At 31.5% G+C, this 20,307-nt stretch overlaps 1 protein-coding gene across 2 annotated transcripts; it reads right to left on the bottom strand.

The window, feature by feature from the left end:
• Nucleotides 1-2,162: 2,162 nt before the first annotated feature.
• LOC106779962 (protein SIEVE ELEMENT OCCLUSION B) lies at nt 2,163-6,885 on the bottom strand. Of its 2 annotated transcripts, XM_014668181.2 has the most exons (8): nt 6,808-6,885; nt 6,481-6,729; nt 6,291-6,377; nt 5,760-6,196; nt 5,029-5,126; nt 4,776-4,918; nt 3,839-4,330; nt 2,163-3,045 (listed from the first exon to the last, which is right to left on the bottom strand). In XM_014668181.2, exons 2-8 carry the CDS (start codon nt 6,694-6,696, stop codon nt 2,446-2,448), a joined length of 2,073 nt encoding a protein of 690 aa, XP_014523667.1. In that variant the 5' UTR covers nt 6,697-6,729; nt 6,808-6,885; the 3' UTR covers nt 2,163-2,445. The 2 variants fall into 2 exon arrangements, with proteins under 2 accessions (XP_014523667.1, XP_022632532.1); XM_022776811.1 differs by lacking the exon at nt 6,808-6,885 and having other exon boundaries at nt 2,163-3,036; nt 6,481-6,770.
• Between the last annotated feature and the right edge of the window lie 13,422 nt (nt 6,886-20,307).

Here is a 20,307-nt window from a genome sequence, read left to right as displayed (position 1 = left end):
TGGTAATGGTTACACAATGAAATTACTGACAGATTCGTGACCATCGGTAAACCATCTGAAATTGTTAATTACTAATAAAAATTAGTTGTTTTTTACAAATTATGTCTTTCGATAATTTCAATTTTTTTGTAGTGATAATGATATCTGGTTTCACTAAAAACGACCAGCCATATAAGGCTCTTCGATTTGTTCTATGGCTTCGATTGTTTTGAGAACCAATGTCAAAACCCAATTTTTTTTTATTTATTTATGGTTTTGGTGGTTCGGTTTTTTAACATAAGAAAATATTGAATCTTTTTGCTTATGTTCATAATAAAGAGCAACAACCATCCCTTCTTTATCTCGTCTTAATATGTATCGCTTGTAGAATTGTTACCAATTGTCGAAAACAACCACTATCGTATCCTTTCTCCCCACTAATAAATTTGTGATTGAACGAAAAGGTCCTTAGAAACAACCCTCCAATCTTCTTCAAAAGTTTATTTTTCTAATAAATTACGGATTTTAAGAGTTACATACGAATTTTGGCCTATGTAACCACGTTTTTTTTCTTGTAATGTTGGCCAGTTTTGAGTATGTTGGCCAACTTTTCTCATCAATCCAATTTTGTGCATGTCATTTTAGTCGCATAACATCGTTGCATCATATTAGACCTGCACTCTAGGATTAGCCAGCCCTGCAATAGTTTTATTTGCTACTATTCATAGTTCAACTAATGCATTTGATAGTCTAACCAAGGTTTAACATAAGAAAATATTAAATCTTTTTGCTTATGTTCATAATAAAGAGCAACAACCATCCCTTCTTTATCTCGTCTTAATATGTTTCGCTAGTAAAACTGTTACCAATTGTCGAAAACAACCACTATCATATCCTTTCTCCTCACTAATAAATTTGTGATTGAGCGAAAAGGTCCTTAGAAGCACCCTCCAATCTTCTTCAAATGTTCATTTTTATATACAATAATCTAAAAAACTAAATTATATCTAACTTAAAAAGAAACAAATTTCTTTTACGTTTTCATGAAAAAAACACATAATACACTAATGAATATAAACATTAAAATAAATATGAATAATAAATATCTATCATTCTTATATTTCTTTCAATATTTATTCAATTTGGTTGCAATAAAAGAGCATTTTTATTGACAAAATGGATGCAGGATTAGAAACCTAGGTATACTTTGCAATTTATGAAAAAACATTTCTATATAAAAGCACAAAAGAAACATAACTAGCCCAGGCATCAATTTCAAACCCTAAAAATCTAACGGAATACATATTTTGATTAACCGAATCAAAGGCCACAACGAATTCCAGATTTGGAGTGGAAGATTTAAACACTATACATTAGCCGACACCGTGAATAGATTGAACGACGCAGTGAGCTCTTAAACTGAAAAGTATTTTCATGAGTGAGTGGAATACTAAAGATGGAATAGAAAAGAGAATAGTGGTTACCGATTTGGAGCAGGGGAAGAGGTGGAGCTGACATAAAGGTGAGAAATGAGAGGGAGAAATGCAGATAATACGGCGGTGAGCAGGCAAGGAGAGGGAGATGAGCGAAAGGCACGTAGGGAAAAACGAAGTCAAACTCAGTTTCACATTTTTCTTTACTCTTTCAACATATTGTATATTTTTTATTTAAATTATTTATATATTTTTTAAGTACGTTTTGTATCCAGAAGAATTGAATTTAAAATTCATTTTAAAAAACTCAATTTAATTCTTTTACCAATAAAAAAAATAAAAAAAACAGTTTAAAATGTTTATACAAAAATTAATTTTGTTTATTTATTTATTATATTTTTATTAAAAAAATTAGTCACAGATGTATATTTTAATAAATTTGTAGCTATTTTGGTATGAGTCAACTACGATTTTAACCTAGGTATATTTATCCCTAAATAATTTCTATAAAAAATAGAGAACTTCTTGAGGTAGATTATTATGTTATCGTCATATATTATATATCATATATACTTTTTTCTTTTTAAAAATCAGGAAAAAATTAAAATAACTAGATAGATTACATATGTAATCCTAAAGGAAGGTTAATTACATCATTTGTATTATTTGCAAACTCAAATAGTTACTTTTGAAACAGGTATTTTGCTTTGATAAATTCATTGAGAAAGATAAAGAAACTATAAGGGGGAAATCATTATTATCTTATTTAGATAATGATATTTTAATATTTTTTTTGACAAAATTTTAACACTATTTATGTGTTATTCTGTGGTTTGTTCAGGTTGGTGTTTATGATTATTATTATTTATTATACACAGAATAACACGTAAATGATATTAAAATATTGTAAAAAAATGTTATCAGAGTATCGTCATCGTATCTACCATTGCTTATGCACACTGAATTACACAAAGGTGAAGTGCACATGCATGGAAGCTAGAATGGTTTTTCACGAAACATTCCCTAGTATTTTCTATTGTTTGTGTTGATGACAACACTTGAAATTAACAGAAGTTACCTCCATCGGACGTCGACAATCCTTTTTTGGACACGTTATACGTTCCACTATATCCGTTGGGTGACCATAACAAATTACATTTTCTTCACATCTTTTGGAACCATCTTTTTCTTTGATTCCTCTGTAGTGCTCTGTGAAAGCCACATCAAAGCTCATTAGACTTAATTTGTCATGCCATGTCTCGAATTCTTTGACCGTGCGACACATGGCCTCACCATGGCCAAGAAGTCTCACATTTTTTCCTTTACTTAGAATGGCCCATCCCTTAGGATCTTGTTTGAGGAACAACAACCTCTTTATTTCATTTGTTTGAGGAACAACACCCTTCACTTGTTTCCTGCTTGTAAGCAAGCTATCAATAGCTATCCAAAAGCGTGGAACATCTTTGCTGTCTTCCTTTCCTAGTTGGAACGATTCTATTGTCATGTTTAAATCCACGTTCGATTCAACCTTCTTCTTCAGTTCATCCATGGCTTTTGTGAATTCTTGAACCCACTTAGTGTCCGACCCTCCATAGATGAACAGATAACAATCCTCTTCTTCAATCTGATTTTGCTTGTTACACATATATGTATCTAGGTCATTATAATTAGATTGATAGATTTCGAAATATGAGATGTGATATATATGTACGTAAATATTAATTGTTTTTACTTTCACTTTTATGATAAATGTGAGAATGAATTAATATTTTAAACTTTACAAACCCTATAGCACAACTTTCTTTCAAAACTTTAGGAAGAACGCTTTATTTTTCATATAATATATCTATCAGATTAAAACAAAAAACAAAAAACATGTTAAATGTTTTTTACATCTCTTCTAACTTAAATATAGACATTCACATCTCTTATATTTTTTAACTAATAACATTCACTTTCTCTTATATTTTTAATAAAGTTATTCTCACTTGTTTTATTTTATTTAAAAACATTATAATAACAAACATTATATAAATGCAAAGTTAAAATTTTAAAGTATTCAAGGATTTTTTCTTTTGTAAAAAAATTAAAATATTTACTTTTACAAATAAGATAAAGGAAAGTAATTAGTGCCACTTTGTAGATAATTGTCAATTATTAAAAATATGAAGGAGGTTAATGGGTATATCTATTTTAGATAAAAAATAATAATAAATATATCTTTTTCTAAAACAAGAAAAATCTTTAGCAAATATATCTATTTTAGATAAAATGTTATATTTTCAAGCAAGCTTAATGCTACTAAAATTAAATTAGCCAATTTTTTTTTATTAAGTATGATTTAGTAGTCAATATTTTATATATTTCAGGATGGGGAATAAGAAATAGCACTTGCAATAATTTAAGAACATATATATAGTACTTACCAAGTTGTCTATTTCTTTGATGAATTTGGTGATTTCAGACCAAAACCACTTCCATTGTTGACTAAGTCTGGTTTGATCAGAAGTTCTAAAGGGAAAGCCATCGATGCCCCACTGAGATATAATTTGCTTTGCATCAAAGTTTTCCACCTTACCTTGAGGATTCATTAATTTGATAACATGTTTTTTCTCGTACTTGAACACCTCCTTAATTAACTTGAGGCTTGTTTCAAAATTCAAATATTTAACCACGTACCATCCAAACTTAGTATCACGTAATTTATTTTCTAACTTTTTTCTACCTTCTTCGTTCCATTCATCCACAATAGGGATCCACAAAATCTTGAAGTCTTCACTTCGATAGTTTTCTACTTCTCTTGCTTTCTCCTTCAACTTCTCGTTTACTGAGTTTAAAAGTTTAATGTCATCGTCCACATTTTCAAGACCCGAAATGAATAATAAAACACACTTCTTTTTAAACTCTTCCAGTTTAACCTGTTAAGATAAAATAATTAATCTCACGAAAAATTTAATTATATGTATACAAGTTTTTTGCACAACTATGTAACGATTGATCCGAGAGTAATTAGAAGTTTTATTTGTATATTTATTTTTGAACGGGCAAAGAGTATAAGAATTTTTGTTAGAAATCTCGTATCGACTAAAAATAAAATTAAATTATAATACATAAGTGAGTGCAAATCTTACTTTCAAAATCAGTTTTGTGAGGTTGAGTTAGACTTAAACATATATTCTAATCTAATATCAGAGTTATAGTTAAGTCTATCGAGAGAAAGTAAAACGAAACTTAAAATCCATTTTCTAATAATTTTTGAAGGCATAATAATGTTTTGAAATTAAACTTAAAGAAAATGATAACAAATTCAGAACACATAACACTCATGGATTGCAAGGGAGCAAATAGGAATATAGTGAGTACCTGTTCTTCAGTGAGGCCAAAATAATACACATTCTGTATTAAATCCCTCTTATCTCCACAAATTATGAGTGCTTTCAAAACCTTTACAATGTCTCTACCACGAGTCACAATGTTCTTACGGCTCGTGAAGTCCTCAATTCTTTCTGCAATAACCATACATAATATCTTATTACAAATGAGCTTCAATTCAGCATCTTCATAGTTTTGAATTAGCATTAGAAAAAGGGAATCAGTTACGAAGCACATGATTAACCTATCTCGTCGATACACTTTTTTAGAAGTTCTTTAAATTCTCCTAGAATGGGGTCAAGCTTCTTCTCCAAATGAGTCGATAATTCATGTTTTTGATACCTTGCAATCAATAAACACGACAAGTAAATAAGAGTTAGATCTGTTCGATCTATTGTTTGAATGATAAATAGAATATTTGTTAAAAAAAATGTAGAGCCATATGTTTTGGTTTCTTTACCGTTGTGGTGCAGTTTTAAGGAAAAATCATGAGAATGGTCATGTTTTGAATTATATGGTTGGACTTCGATCTCATTAGTATCGTGTCTCTCCCGAGATTCAACTTATATACATAGATTTTTACAGTAGTAAGATATTTTCAACAAACACATATAGATCGGTAAGATATTGTCTCTTTTGAGTTAAGTCTTCACGAATTTGTTTTTGATACTACTTCAAGATCTCTTATATGTATATAATCTCATGTCTATCTCTTATTTTATCTGATGTGAAACTTTGTTTATACCCAACAAGTGACACGATTTTGGATTAAAATTCTAAAAAGGAATAGTGTTAGGATGAGATGACTTGGTCGCAATTTTAACTGTAAAATCTTCTGGTTGATACACGACGTAGCCTATGACTTGTAATTAGTTCAGAAGCTACCGATTCTCGCCTAATTTATCCTTAAAACTGCACCGGAAGTGTAAAAAAAACCCATATATCAATGATGATTAAATAGGTGACATGGCTTACTTGTTATCAGTGAAGTCATTGATTTCACCAGTGCAAGAGACAAAGGTAAAGATTGCCCAGTACACAACAACAGGGATCTCTTGCAAAGTTTCTGCCAATGTAGGAACGTCCCTTATGTCATGTCCTGCACTGACAAGCTTCTTCCACTGAGTGATGCATTCAACCACCTGCATCACCTTCTTCACCACTGTGTTGAAGTGACTGAGGTGCTTTGTGTTTTGTGGAACCATTAAAAGTCCATGCAAATCTGCAAATGAACTTTCAAACTGCTGGCATGGTGCTATAAGAGGAAGAAGGTACAAGAATTTGCCGTATTCAAGGGCAAAAGCTGCTTCAACTATCAGCACTTTTGCATCCCAAGAATAATGTTTCAGCTGCTCCAGAATCAACATCGTTGTGCAATGCACTGGATATTCACCACGAGGTGTGCATATCATCTACAAGGCATACAAGGTTATGTTACATTCATCGTTTTCATGAAAATTTGATTAAATTTCTAGTTGACACAATAAAACAAATTAATAAAATCACCAGATACGCTATTCGCTTCAGTTTAGCAGCAAGTTGTTGGGAAGTTATGGTGGTGTCTTCTTTGAACATATACATGGGTTGCTCACCCTGTTTTAATAAGAATGTTTCATAAGAAAAAGTTTTTTACATTATTCCAAAATAGCTATAGGAAAAATTCTATTATTTATCGCAAAGGGTATAGCAAAATTACCTTAGCAATGACCTTCTCTGTGATATCCATGGACTGGTTGAGAACATTTGAGGCAACGGTGTAAAGAGATGCTGCATCACACTTTTCAAGACAATGAAAATGTGTTCTGTAAACATCCTCGAGGATCTTGTCGTGAGTGAATTCCAATGGATTCTGCTTCTGCTTCAACATCCCTTGCTGCTGCCCATTAGTACTATTTGAACCTGACTCTGACATATTGTGATTCACCTTAGCTTACACTATAATATCCTACAAACAAGTCAATATCAAAGTAAATGTAACCTCTTTAGATTGTGATGGCCTTTTTATAGTTTTCAAAATACATACATAGAGCATCGTTTTATAATGCTTAGCATAGTAAATGATTCGTTTCACCATAGAAGGGATATGATCGATCATCCACACAAGAAAGCATCTAATAAAATGATTAATAATGTCTGTTTTTCCTCAGTGATCCCTATGTTAGGATGGTTGAAAATGAATTGTGTCTTGTATGAATTTGTAGCATTGTACCCTACACTTTTGCTTTTCAAGAAAAGAATATGATGTGAAAACACGTTGCACTTTTTAGTTTTGATTTTCAAGAAAAGAATGAGGATAATAAAAAGTATTAGGATCTATCAGACCTACAAGAAAAGAACCGCGGTGTAACAACTATTGATACTTGTATTGTATGGATAAGAGATGCATGTGCTTTATAAAAAAGAAAATGGAAAATGTTAACACCAATTTTTGACACTAAATGTGGTTGAACGTTATGAAAGAAAAAAACTAAATTTTTCTTTTTTTAATTTGAAATCGTCTAATCACATTTTGACAGATGTGCAACGTTAAAATAGTGTCAAAAAATTAATATTAAAATATCATTTTGTAAAGAAAATATATAGTTAATAATTTTTTTCACAACTTTTTTACCATTCTTTATGTAATTTGTGATTGATATATTTCAAATTGTAATATGTAATCTGTTATCAAAAAATTATTAAAATATCAAGAATGATAAACGTTACATAAATTACGGGGAACCTCATATTTTCTAAAGTTTGAGAATTTTACTGCGCCCTTATTTATATTATTTCGTAATATTTGCAAATTAAGAATAAAAGAAAGAAAAGTTGAAGACTTTAATATTCTTTTGGACATCTTTCTACAAATCAGCAGGTATATTTAATAAAATTTCTTGAAAGAGTTGTGGATTAAAGAAAATAAAAAGCTGCAAGTTTATAATTTCTTTTTCTATTCTAAAATTGTTATTCTCCTTCTCTCACTCAATTTTATTAAAACTCATATTCCTTGGTTCATTTCATTTTTTCCTTTCATGTTCAAGAGTTTCATTTTTCTCTGAAGTGTTCCAGGATACATTGTTTTTCCGCCTCCTAATTTCTAACCGCAATTGTTCTCTCTTCTTTATTTTTTTTCACTTTTCATTTCCTTCGTTATTCACTTTTTTATTTATACAGAAATATTGTCTGACACGTTTCTTTAAAGTATAATAATAAAACGTAATTCTTTTTTTCAAAATTTTATCGTAAATAGAAAATACTAATACTAAATATATAAAAAAAAATTTAGGAAAAGCAAAAAATACAAGGTTGTTTATCTTCTTGACTAGTCAAACATGTATTGATTCATAGATTTTTGGGTTTCTATTACCTAAAAATAGAGACTTTACAAATAAAGTCCGAGGATTGACATTCCATTGTTGTCATATTATATGTATGTTTTTGTTCTTCCTCTCTTTATTTTGTATTTAATTGAGGCATTTTAATTGATTAATAAATAAAAAAAGGTAACCATTTATTCAATTTATACTATACTAATGCATTATAGTACGTAGCACATCCATTCATATCTCAATGTGTTTAGGGTTTTGACGTGACTTCATACTTTTTTGAACAAGTAGGAATGATATGAGATTTTACATTGTTTTTAATTAAATTTACCAGATATCTTTGGTGACATTTTAGAATGGTAAATAGTGTTGATGCAAGTATTTTTCTTTTTCACCGGTTTGTAGAAATTGATCCGGTGTTGACGTATTATTTTTTCTATACATTTTGAGATTATCTTTGTTGTTTGATGTTAAAATTTTGTTTTAAGTTCTGTGATTGCTATTCATAGGTGTGGAGTGTAAACACACTAAAGAGTGTTTGGAGGCCTTAAATTATTGTTATTTATAATTTATTTACGTGGGCATGGCATGGATAACACAAAATGTTGGATTTTCACAAATTCAAATGCAAACTTTAAGTCAACATTTGGAGAGACTGATGAAACAACAAAATTATGAGCTTCATGATACGTTGGATAATATGGAACATGCACATAGAGAAAATCATGAAATTAGAGGAGGAGATAGGAGGAGAAGAAAAGAGAATTAGGGAGAACAAAGACAATTGAAATTGGATGGGATCAAGTTAAATATCCTCATTTTCAATGAGAGGAATGATCTTGAATCCTATTTGGAGTGGGAACTTAATAGAATTAAAGTTGTCAAATTAATACATTTGATAGACCTAGTTCTAATCCACATGGGTTGAGACCAAAAAATTTACAGAATATAAAAAAAATTATTAAAAAAATTCACAAGACTAAATATCTTCAAAATTTTATGAATTAGAGTCAATCCATGAGTTTTTCTCTTTAAGATGAAAAAAATATAAACTCATTTAAATTTCCACCAATTTCATAGTTCAAAAATTACAAAATAACTTCTCTGCAAATCTATTATATATAATGTATTTCCTAATACTGACATTCATATTTTAACCATTCTAACATATTTTAAATCAATCTAGACCTATTGAATCACCTGTAGCCACACACAATCGTTTTTACTCTAATAAAGCTTAAATAAGTTTTGAAATACAACCACATAGAATATTTCATCATTGACATATCTGAATCATCCAATTCCACTCTTATTTAAGAAGTTTACAGTCAGATTATTCAATTTCTTTTAAACACTCATTCATCACTCATGCACGTACCAGCTTTAAACCACTACTCTTAATATACTTTACATCACCACATATTAACCCTTGTCTTTGCTTCCGTTTTGGTGCTTCCTTTTAATTACATTAAGATATATCTCAAAAACTCAGTTTAAAATCACGTTTTCATCATCTTATGTACAATACATTTCTAATAAAATTACCCAGAAAGTCACATTTAATAATTCAAACTTCTATATTCAGTAGAAACACTTAAAGAACTCCAAACTTATAAATAACTTCAAATGTCATATCAGAACACTACAACTTTGCAGAACTGAAATACAAGAAATCATCTTGCTAATACTCACATGTTTCTCATTAAAAATAGAAATTCTGCTGTAGTAAAATTTTAGACGCTAGTTATTAAGCTTATAGTAAAATGGAAATCTGAAATATGTCCTTAAATGTATTATTTTGCAGAGGTTATTTTCTGGGGATTATAAAAACCCTCCACAAATTAATATTATTTAAAATAATTAAAAGAAATTGATGGAGTGCTGATATTAACTGAGGTTTTAATATTATTTTGAAGAGGTTTATGTTGTTTTCAAATTAAAATACAAATTCTAATTTCCCTTTCAGACTAAAAAATTCTCAAATCTGTTTTTCCTCTGACATTTCCCCCTTTCCCCCTTTTCCAAATCCAAAACTCTGTCTTTCCTTCTTACAAAACAAACATGTTTTCAGTGTTACCTAAGTGGGAGCGAATAAGAGATTAAAACACCGCTGAAGCGCTTTGCTTTTGCTTCTTATTGTGATAAATCATATCTCATGTAGTCTCTTTTCTTTTTTATAAAAGAACAAATTTATTAGACAAAAGAAAATTAGAGTCCTTTGACGAAAAGCTAAAGAAAGCAGTTAACATGAAAAGGCCTTATGTTCGTTACTTTTTTTCTTCTGTGAAAGTTGCGATTAGTAATAGATTCTAAACTGACATTTTATGATGTATGGCTTTATCTTTAGCTAATATAATTGGAAGGGTACTAAATTACTTTGATTTTTTATATGATCTTTAGTAAGAAAGACTAGCATAGGTAGTATTAGCCACTTTTCTGAAGCCGACTGATAGAAATTGCTTATTTATTTTCTCTGTTTTTTGTCTATGGATGGGCCTTCCCTTCTCACCTTTTTTGTTCAATGTTGTTGCAGGGAACTCCTTAACATTGTTCTTGTTTGTTATCAACAAGTGAAGGTAACAGGTTAAGATTTTATTAGTTTTTTTTCCTAGTTGTTGTTTATAGTGATTGTTGCTGTTTATAATGATTTGCTTCAAGACTCCATTCTTAGATGAAAGCATTACAGATTGTTGGTAGTATAAGATTTGAAAATTGAAGTTTTATTAAGCTTAATGATTTAACAATGTGTAATCTATTTTGTAATTTTAATTTTAAGTCAACAATGTGAGAATTCCTAATAATTTGAACTTTTTACATTCTTGAAAACCGAGGATTGTTAGTGGCTCGCCACATTTAGTTATAGCCTATCGAAATTTGTATATGTAAGAAAAAATGTGAGTTAATAAAGTTACTAAAGCATATGCTTCCATGCATTATTACTTTTATGAGTCTGGGAACATTTGGTTTACGCTAATTATGTGTATTGAATGATTTGATTTTGTTCAGGCTTTTTTTATTGGAGTCACGACTATTGTTAACTAGGTCAAGACAACCTTAGGGCCAAGAGGAATGGTAAAATCTATTGGTTCATTTGTTTAAGTGGTGGTGATGAATGCTTTATTTTCTACTCCTAACCAATTCATATGTCTTGGATATGATTACTGCGGGATAAAATTTTGAGTCTACAGGTAGAGGACGTACTAATGATGGGGCTACAATCTTGAAGTCTCTCCATATTGATAATCCAACTGCTAAAGACCTTGTGGGTATCCTTATCAATCTGGTACCTTATCAATCTGGTAGTGGATGCGTCTCGGTCGAATTGTGGCAGAAGCTTAGTGGAATAAGCAAGGCCTTTGTTGAGAGATCAGAAAGCATCATAGATTGTAGACGAGAAGGGCATTGAATGTAGTTCTTAAACATTATGTAGTTATTTTATATTTACATTTTAATGGTCAATGAATGTATTTTATCTTAAATCATCAATAAAATTAATTTTGAATAATTTTTGTTTATTTTATAATTTTATATATTTTATTTATTTCTTATTATAAAAAATAGATTTCATTAAATTAAGAAATTATGAATGTAAATGGATAATTATAAACAAAGGAGGTTTGAAACCTCTACAAAATAATAGTCACAAATAAAAGAGGTTAAAACTTTCCACGGAAAAACCTCCACAATATAAATCTAATAGCAGGGGTCTGATACCAGGAGTCATTAAAAACCTCCGCAAATTAATAGCGACGACTCCGATTGCGGGGGTTTAAAAAACCCCCGGAATTTAATTTGCGGAGGGTGAAAACCTCCACAAAATGGAAAATAAACCTCCACTACTTAACAATTTTTTTGTAGGACACTTGCATCATATTAGAATCAGAATTTGGTCAGTAGCTAAGGAGTGATATTCTCTCAAAAAGCATGGTCAAAGGTAGGGGTAGGCAAATGAAACTGTACTGCACTGTACTGCTAAAAAGTGGATTAACTAAAAATCAATTTGTATAAACTGAACTGTAAAATAGTTCAGACAAATGGAACTAGACTTTGTTTTATCAAACCAAACTGTAATGTACTAAATTGTACTAAACTACAATATAAACTGAATTGAACTACTAACTAAATTGTAAATTGTACTAAATTACAATATAAACTGAACTGAACTACTAACTGAATTGTAAATTGTACTAAACTACGATATAAACTGAACTGAACTACTAACTGAATTGTAAATTGTACTAAACTACAATATAAATTGAACTGAACTACTAACTGAATTGTAAATTGTACTAAACTACAATATAAACTAAACTAAACTACTAACTGAATTGTAAACTACACTAATTTTAATTACTATATTATTTTTACTCTTTTTAGAGGAAAAATATTCTTATTAGAAAGAAGAAAAAAAAACCACCTGAATATATAAATTAATCACTTTATATATAAATTTTCGTTTGTTTCATTTAATTGACAGAAATAAAGTTAAGTAACGTGACTATGTTGTGCTTAACTTTTTCTCTCTCTTCCATGTTAATCGTTTTCAATTTCATTTTTCTTTCTTTTTTCTAACCGTGAGTGAAATCTTGCTTTGATTATGAAACTTCAATCATCTAAAACTAATCAGTACTTTTTCTTCTTCGGAACAAATCAAATCACCTTCTTCTTTGACTAACACGTGCTTAGGGGTAGTCAACTCTTGTAATAACGTTCGTTCACTAATTTCTTCACCTGTTTCATTCAAAATTACGATTCACAAATAAAAACGAAACAAAGAAAGTTGAAGTTGATTCTTAAATAGTTTTATGATAACTTTTTTAACGTAAGACATTACACTTAACTAAATTTATTAAATTCAGTTTTTAAAAACTGAACCATAAAATAATATATTTAAGTTTAATAAAAATGATTCTGTTCTTTTTAATATAATATAGTACAATTAATTATAGTACAATACAATTTAGTATTTTTTTTCAACCCTAGTCAAAGGCACCGTAAAAAGGGTATCCAGTGGTAAAGAGTAACAAGAAAATTGTGGCCCATGTGAAACTAATTCTCCACCGTATAAAACCATGAAATGAATAAATGAATGTAGGGTCCCTGTTCAATAATTCTGCACAACTTTATGGCACTTGAAAGGAATAAAATTAGTCTCTTACTAGCCTTTTAATGGAGCAGACCGAGATCTATACATTGCACACATACATCGAAAAGTCTAGAGGGAAAAATATATTAGCAATGAAGTTTCTCTTTCTCTCTAAATTCAGTTCTACAATTTATTTGGCAGTTATACTATTCGGTCATCATCTTCTAGATCACAATTATAAGTGAGTTTCAACAAAGTTCATGAGGCAAAAACAGAACACAAGCCAATCATAGGGATCAACATACATCAACCATTCCAAGCAAAGCATTACTAGGTATTTATGGATTAGTTCCCCTACCTCAACTCCAACAAATCACTTAGCTCACTGTTTCTTCATACCAGTAGCTCATTGTTTTTATCTTTTTCTAGAAGTATGCTTTTCACACAATGCAGAACTCAAATATGCATTTCTAAAAAAAAAAACTTGTTGCACCTTCTTCTAGCAATTTCTCATTGCTCTTGACAACAAAATTATGCAACAGGCAACCAGCAACAAGCACAAACGAAAAATGCTCAATACACTTTAGCTCCCAAAGGCATTACCAATCAACTCCATTGCATTACAATGAACACAATTGAAAGCCCTCTCCATAGAGTCAAAATTGTCCTTCTCATTCACTCTGTTATAGGCGTCAAAAGTCATGGCAAAAAGGGAAAAAGAGGATTCTCCCATAATATTCTGAGGAATCAAATTACCATCGAGATCATAACATGGTCCATTCAACAATTCTTTGGATTCATCAACCTCGAGATAAATCATACTCTCACAAAAATGGTTTCAGGATTCATGGTACTTGGCCACACAGTTGAAAACGGACCTCCTTCGGAATCCACCGACGCTTCAACCATCAAGCACCCATTTTCACCGAAAAATGAGTTGTCAATTATGAACCTAGGCAACCCTAAAACCCTGAAAAACAATTATGGAGAGAACTCAATCCGAAACCCACCACAACCCTCTCGAAACCGGTGCGGAGCTCGAAGAGGTGTCCCATGTTGTCGACGACTGCCTTGTAGCCGACAAAGAAGGTGTGGTAGGTCTCCAACGACGCGATACCGAAGCGTTGGGCGATGATGGCACGTAAGGGACAACATGAGCCAGGCGGAAGAGGACTGGAAGGAAGGAATTTCATAGTCATGGGTTAGCCCCACCCTATCCCAAGTTAGGATGTCTTCGAAAACAGGTTGGGCATCTTTATTTTACCAAGAGGGGGTGAATTGGTGTTGTTTCAAAAATACTTTATTTTCGTAATCTTGTAATCAAAATATAAAGCTTTTTGAAATTTCTTTAATTGCTAGCAATCAGCATATGTATGCAATGAAAATTATGTAGTTGACTGCGTAAAGAATAAAGTTGACTGAAATGTAAAAGATAAGGGATAAAAAAATGCAAACACAGATTTTTATACTGGTTCGGCCAACAATGCTTATATCCAGTGTCCTCCCAACCTAGGAAGCAAATACACTATAATGGTTGCGGTTTTTACAACAAGGAATTTATAGAAGACCTCCACGTCAAAAATATAAATCTCCTCTCTAACCCAAAACCAAAATATAGCTACATAACAAGACCATACTTGCAGCAAAAATCCCCTCTTCTACAATCTGCAACACCACTTTGAACAATCTCAAAGTGAACTATCCCCCAGGTCCAAATCCAACAGTCTTTACAGGATGTCAAGTCTCTAAGACAATTCCAGCAGTCTTCACAGGATGTCAAGCCTACACGATCAATCACAAAAACACCTTCTCGTGCAAATGTTGATTAACTAATGAATGCGCAATTGAATCTCCTCTTTGAATCTCATTCAAGAAAGATTAACACTGTCTTCTTGGAGAATTTTTGGAATTAAGAGAAATCTGAAACAAAAATGAAATTGTTAGATCATCAAAAGTCCAAGAACAAACCCGTGTTCAGTCTATTTATAGATTTCTGTTAATCAATCAGATTCTCAGTCGAATGTGCTACTAATTCAGTCAACTGTATTATAACAGTTATAACTGTTCAGTCAACTTAGTAGCCTATGGTCAACAAATAACAGAACACATTCAATACAGTTGACCAAGTCATCAATGCTCAACGAACTTTTAAAAATATAGTCGTTAGAGTGTAAGAGCATAACAAAATTCCAAAACAAACATCAGATACAGTCGAATATGTAAACTACAGTGTCGATTATCACAATGACAAACACTTTGAAATTCTTTTCTTCTCAAAATAGCACATAGCATTGATTCTCAAAATCTGTACAAAGATTTTTGCATAGTCGAATTCATTAGTAATGTAGTTGACTGTACTAGAACTTTGTAGCACAAGAATAAGTTCGTAAAAGTGCTTGCGATTTCTTGCTTTAAAATATGTGCAGCAAAACATATGAAATGATGCATAACACACAACACATTAAAGCATATACACATGTTCCAGAAATATATCAATCAATAACACAGGAACATGTAACATAGTACATACACATACACATGTTCAACAGATATTACAGTTTAATCAGCATAAGAACATGTAATGCAGCAACAATATGTACTTGTTATTAAGCAATGTGTTTTCATCATCAAAAACTAGATTGATATAGAAATTGTGTTGTCAACAATCTCAACAATCTCCCTCTTTTTTTATGATGCACAACCATGATTAATAACCAACCATGTTTGCACACTTTAGTACAAAACAGAGTAGCAGAAGAAATTAACACAGTTAAAACAGTTATGTACTCTACATGTAACACAACAATCAGCAAAATATATCACACAAAATGAGAAAGAATCAGTAATCTCCCCCTTTCATATAACATTATAAGATCATAAATTTTCTCCCCCTTTATGCATTAGCAAAAAAGGTTTGCTTATGATACTTTGCTGAAAAACAATCAACGAGAGATACATCAAACAGATTATGCAAGTTTTCAAAGTACAATGATGATCTTCATATCACATTCAGTCACATGTAAAAAAATAACTCCCCCTGAAATATAGACATGTGAACGAAAATATGTAAAGAGTGATACTCCCCTTGTCATTATGCATAAGTAATAAAATCAAATCAGATGCACAATGCAGCATATCATAGATTAAACAATCAGTTCAATCACAGAACTGTATCAAAGACAATATAGCACTCAATTCATATATGCAATGATACAATTATCAACAATCTCACAATATTATCTCAGGTAAGATGATTAACAAATTATTTATACAGAGATAATAACAGATATATCAGAATAAGCAATCACGAAAAGAATACCCAAATTCCAATATTGGAATTTATAACCCTGTTATAGAACAGTCAATTGCTTTATTTTCCCAGTTGACTTCATTGCTTTCCAAAGTTGTTGAATTCCTCTTGATAGTTGCAAAACAATGTTATTCCTGCAAAACCTTAAAAATCCTTTCCAAATCAAGCAATTTAGTTATGCAAGAAAAATAGTTATGAATAGCATAAGTGAATGTGTTCAAATGTATAACAGATTAGCATAGTTGACTTCAAACATGTTGCAGTCGAATCAATCAAGCAATGCAAGCATTTTCAAACAAATTCAAAGCAACTGTATTGATTCAAAAGTAGTATTTTCCTTTCCTTGAAAATAGAATATTACATTGATAGAACCATGATCAAGAAAAGAAAAAAAAACACACTAAACAAAAGATGGCATATCTAAGTCATTTAAAAAGAAACAAACTAAGATTAAGACTTAGCCTATGACTCAGGACACTATAGGATAAACAGAACTCTATTATGATTCAGATGATTCTTCAATCTTCGTGTTAGCACTGTTTATACCACTGTCAGTATCACCAATAGATGACTCTTCGAACGTCCTTATCCTAAGTGCACAATCCATTTTCTTGTGAAGATCAGATAGAGATTTATGCATCATAATCTCGAAGCATCTCAAAGATGCTTAGAGGACAAAACTTGTATCTCGAAGCATCAACGTTTTAAGGATCCACATCAAATGTGGATGGAATATCATCAATCGTGGTCCATTCATCTCTTAGGTTGATTATTCCAGCAGTGTTTAGGAACCTTGTTTCCATCAAATTGCTTTTGTTGCAATGAATGACCCTTTCATTTGTAAGATCCACCTGATGCAGTAGTAGCACTTTGCTAATAAAGACTCTGTATGGCAGACAAAGTCCTTTTCTCTTAGTAAATTTCATCATGTGGTCACGGATGATGAAAGGCCAGTTAACAGGAGTATCAGAAAACAGAGTATATACTAGACTCAAGTCTTCTTCATTCATAATTGATTGATCATGTTTCCTGGCAAGGAGTATCCAGGTGATCACATATGCACAAAGGCATTCATCCATTAAAAGGTTTCTGATACTGAATTCCTCAACTTTGCTTGCTGAAGCAGGATTTCTTAGTAGGCATTTGTACATGTCTTTACAATTAAATCCAGTTATTCCTTGATGAAATAAAATTCCTTCTTGTTGAAGTCCTGCCACATCTTCCTAGACTGATCGATTAATAGCGATATTCACACATTTCACTCTTGATTTTAAACCGCTTCCATCTCTCTTCAGATTGTAGAAAAATACCTTAACAAGGTTGGGATAACAATCTCCCTGCATCTCCACAAATTTTGACACACCGTTCTTCACAAGCCAATCTTGGAATTTGAATCCCTCTTGGCGGTAGAATGAAACATTCAAACACTTATGCCGCATGCTTTCTTTGAAACCCCATTTGCAGATGAAATCAGTCCTTTGTTCATCATCACTGAACTAATCAAAAGTATCAGCTTCTCTTGTCGTCATAGGTCTCTTTCCCGGTCTTAATGATGAAGTCGCCATTTTTCACAGAATGAGAAAAGGATCACGTTTGAATCAGAATAAGGGTTTTGTTTATCCAAGTGTGTTTGAGCACAACAGACTAGCATACTCATATGTGGAGAATGACGCGCCAAAGATTTGCATTAAAACTCTTAGATTTAAATTCTAACGTTCTAAAATTCAAATTTTCAAAAACTTTTCAGCACATAGTCGAATATATTATTTAAACAGTCGACTAAGACATATGAAAAACAAAGTTTTACACACAAACAATCAATAAATCAAACAAATATTGTATTCATGTTATCACACAACAACAACCAATGCAGTTAAACAATAATGAAGTAAATTGATACATATTTACCAGTTGTAGATTCTCAAGATAATGATTTAATCCAGATTGATCCATCCTTGAGATCACACTGCATCAGCTTTATATCCTGCAAAAACAAATTAAGATTTGGTTGCTGGTACCCATTTAACTTTGGGTCCATGATTTTCAGTCCTTGTTACCAGTTCCTTTGGTTTCCAAACAAATAATTTTTTAGGAAAAACAACATTTCTATAATAACAGTTTCTAACAGTATGACCAACACAATTACAATAGAAACACGTATTTTTAGCAGGTTTACTTAAATCAGTAAATCTCTTAATATTGGTTCTGCTAGATTGAGCTTTGTAGCCTATTCCTTGCTTGAAAATAGCTCTGCCAGATGATTTTAGTACAACATTTAAATTGTCTATTACTTGGGTAAACTTAGCTAGCGTGCTAGTTAAGTAATCTATCTTTCAACATAAGTAGGACAATTTTCACAGATTTTATCTACTGTAACAGTTTCAATCTTGACATTTTTAGCAGATAACAAAGCTTCATTTAACTCTTTTTCTAATCTATCATTATCAGCAACAAGGTTATTAATTATATACTCAAAATCTCTTCTTTTAGAGTATAATTGATTAACCTTGTATTGCAGTCGCATTGCCTCATCATGTAGTTCTTTGAATGCATCTAGCAGTAGATCATATTTGATTTCCACTAGTTCATTTGAGATGTCTGCATCGTTGTTATAATCGTCCCAGGTAACTCCAGTCATATAGGACAAGTTTGATTCCTCATCTTGATCAGCATCTTCATCACTTGAGCTTTCAGAATCTGTATTCACCCAAGCAATATATGCTCCTTTTCTTTTCGGATTTCTGCCTTGAGGGAATCTTCTCTTTTCTTTCTTCTTTGGCTTTAATTCGGGACAGTCAGGCGTGATGAGACTTTCCTTTCCACATTCGTAGCACTAGACAACATTTTTGCTGAAGCTATTCTTTTTACCTTGACCTGCATGGTTAAACAATTGACTATCATTATGAATAAGTCGACTAAATTTTCTTACGATCAAGGTCATAAATTCTCTTTCATCCATGTCTGTTTTTGAGTTGTTCTTGCTTGTAGCTTTCAGAGCAATGAACTTCTTCTCTTCAATCTCTACTTCATCCTTTAATCTACAGAGTTCCAATTCATGTTCACGTAACTTGCCAAACAAGGTAGCCATGTTCATCGTTGTGAGATCTTTGGATTTAGAGATTGCTGTGACTTTTGGTTGCCAATTTCTATTCAAACTTTTCAAAATCTTGATATTGATCTCTTCATTATAAATGACTTTTCCGAGAGCCATTAGATGATTAACAATGTGAGTGAATCGTTTCTGCACGTCATAGGTGCTTTCATCATCTTTCATTCTGAACAATTTGTACTCTTGTATCATTGAATTCTTTCTTGCTCTCTTTACTTCATTCGTGCCTTCATGAGTAACCTCCAAGACATCCCACATTTCCTTTGTAGATTTGCATTGAGATATCCTGAAGAATTCATAAACAGTTAGTGCAGAGACAATAATATTCCTAGCTTTAATATCATACTGAGCTTTTCTATTTTCATCAACAGTCCACTCAGTAAAAGGTTTTAAAACAATTTTTTTATCAACAGCTTTTGTAGGGAGAAATGGTCCATTTAAAGTAGCATCCAAGATTCCTTTGTCTTGCGATTCAAGAAAAATTTTCATTCTGATTTTCCAAAAAGGATAGTTTTCGCCGACAAACAGAGGTGGTCTGTTTGTTGAAACACCTTCACCAAAAGTTTGAAAACAGGAAGCCATCCCCAGGTGTATAGTTGAATGAAGAAAAAACAGAGTCGACTAGTTTTTCAAATATCTTATGAAAACCAGCTCTGGTGCCAATTGTTGGAAAACAGATTGGCTTCTTTGTTTCACCAAGAGGGGGGGGG

The sequence above is a fragment of the Vigna radiata genome, unplaced genomic scaffold (genome assembly GCF_000741045.1).
Source record: "Vigna radiata var. radiata cultivar VC1973A unplaced genomic scaffold, Vradiata_ver6 scaffold_70, whole genome shotgun sequence".
NCBI classification, from domain to species: Eukaryota; Viridiplantae; Streptophyta; class Magnoliopsida; order Fabales; family Fabaceae; genus Vigna; species Vigna radiata.
This window is presented reverse-complemented; position numbering and strand designations above follow the sequence as displayed.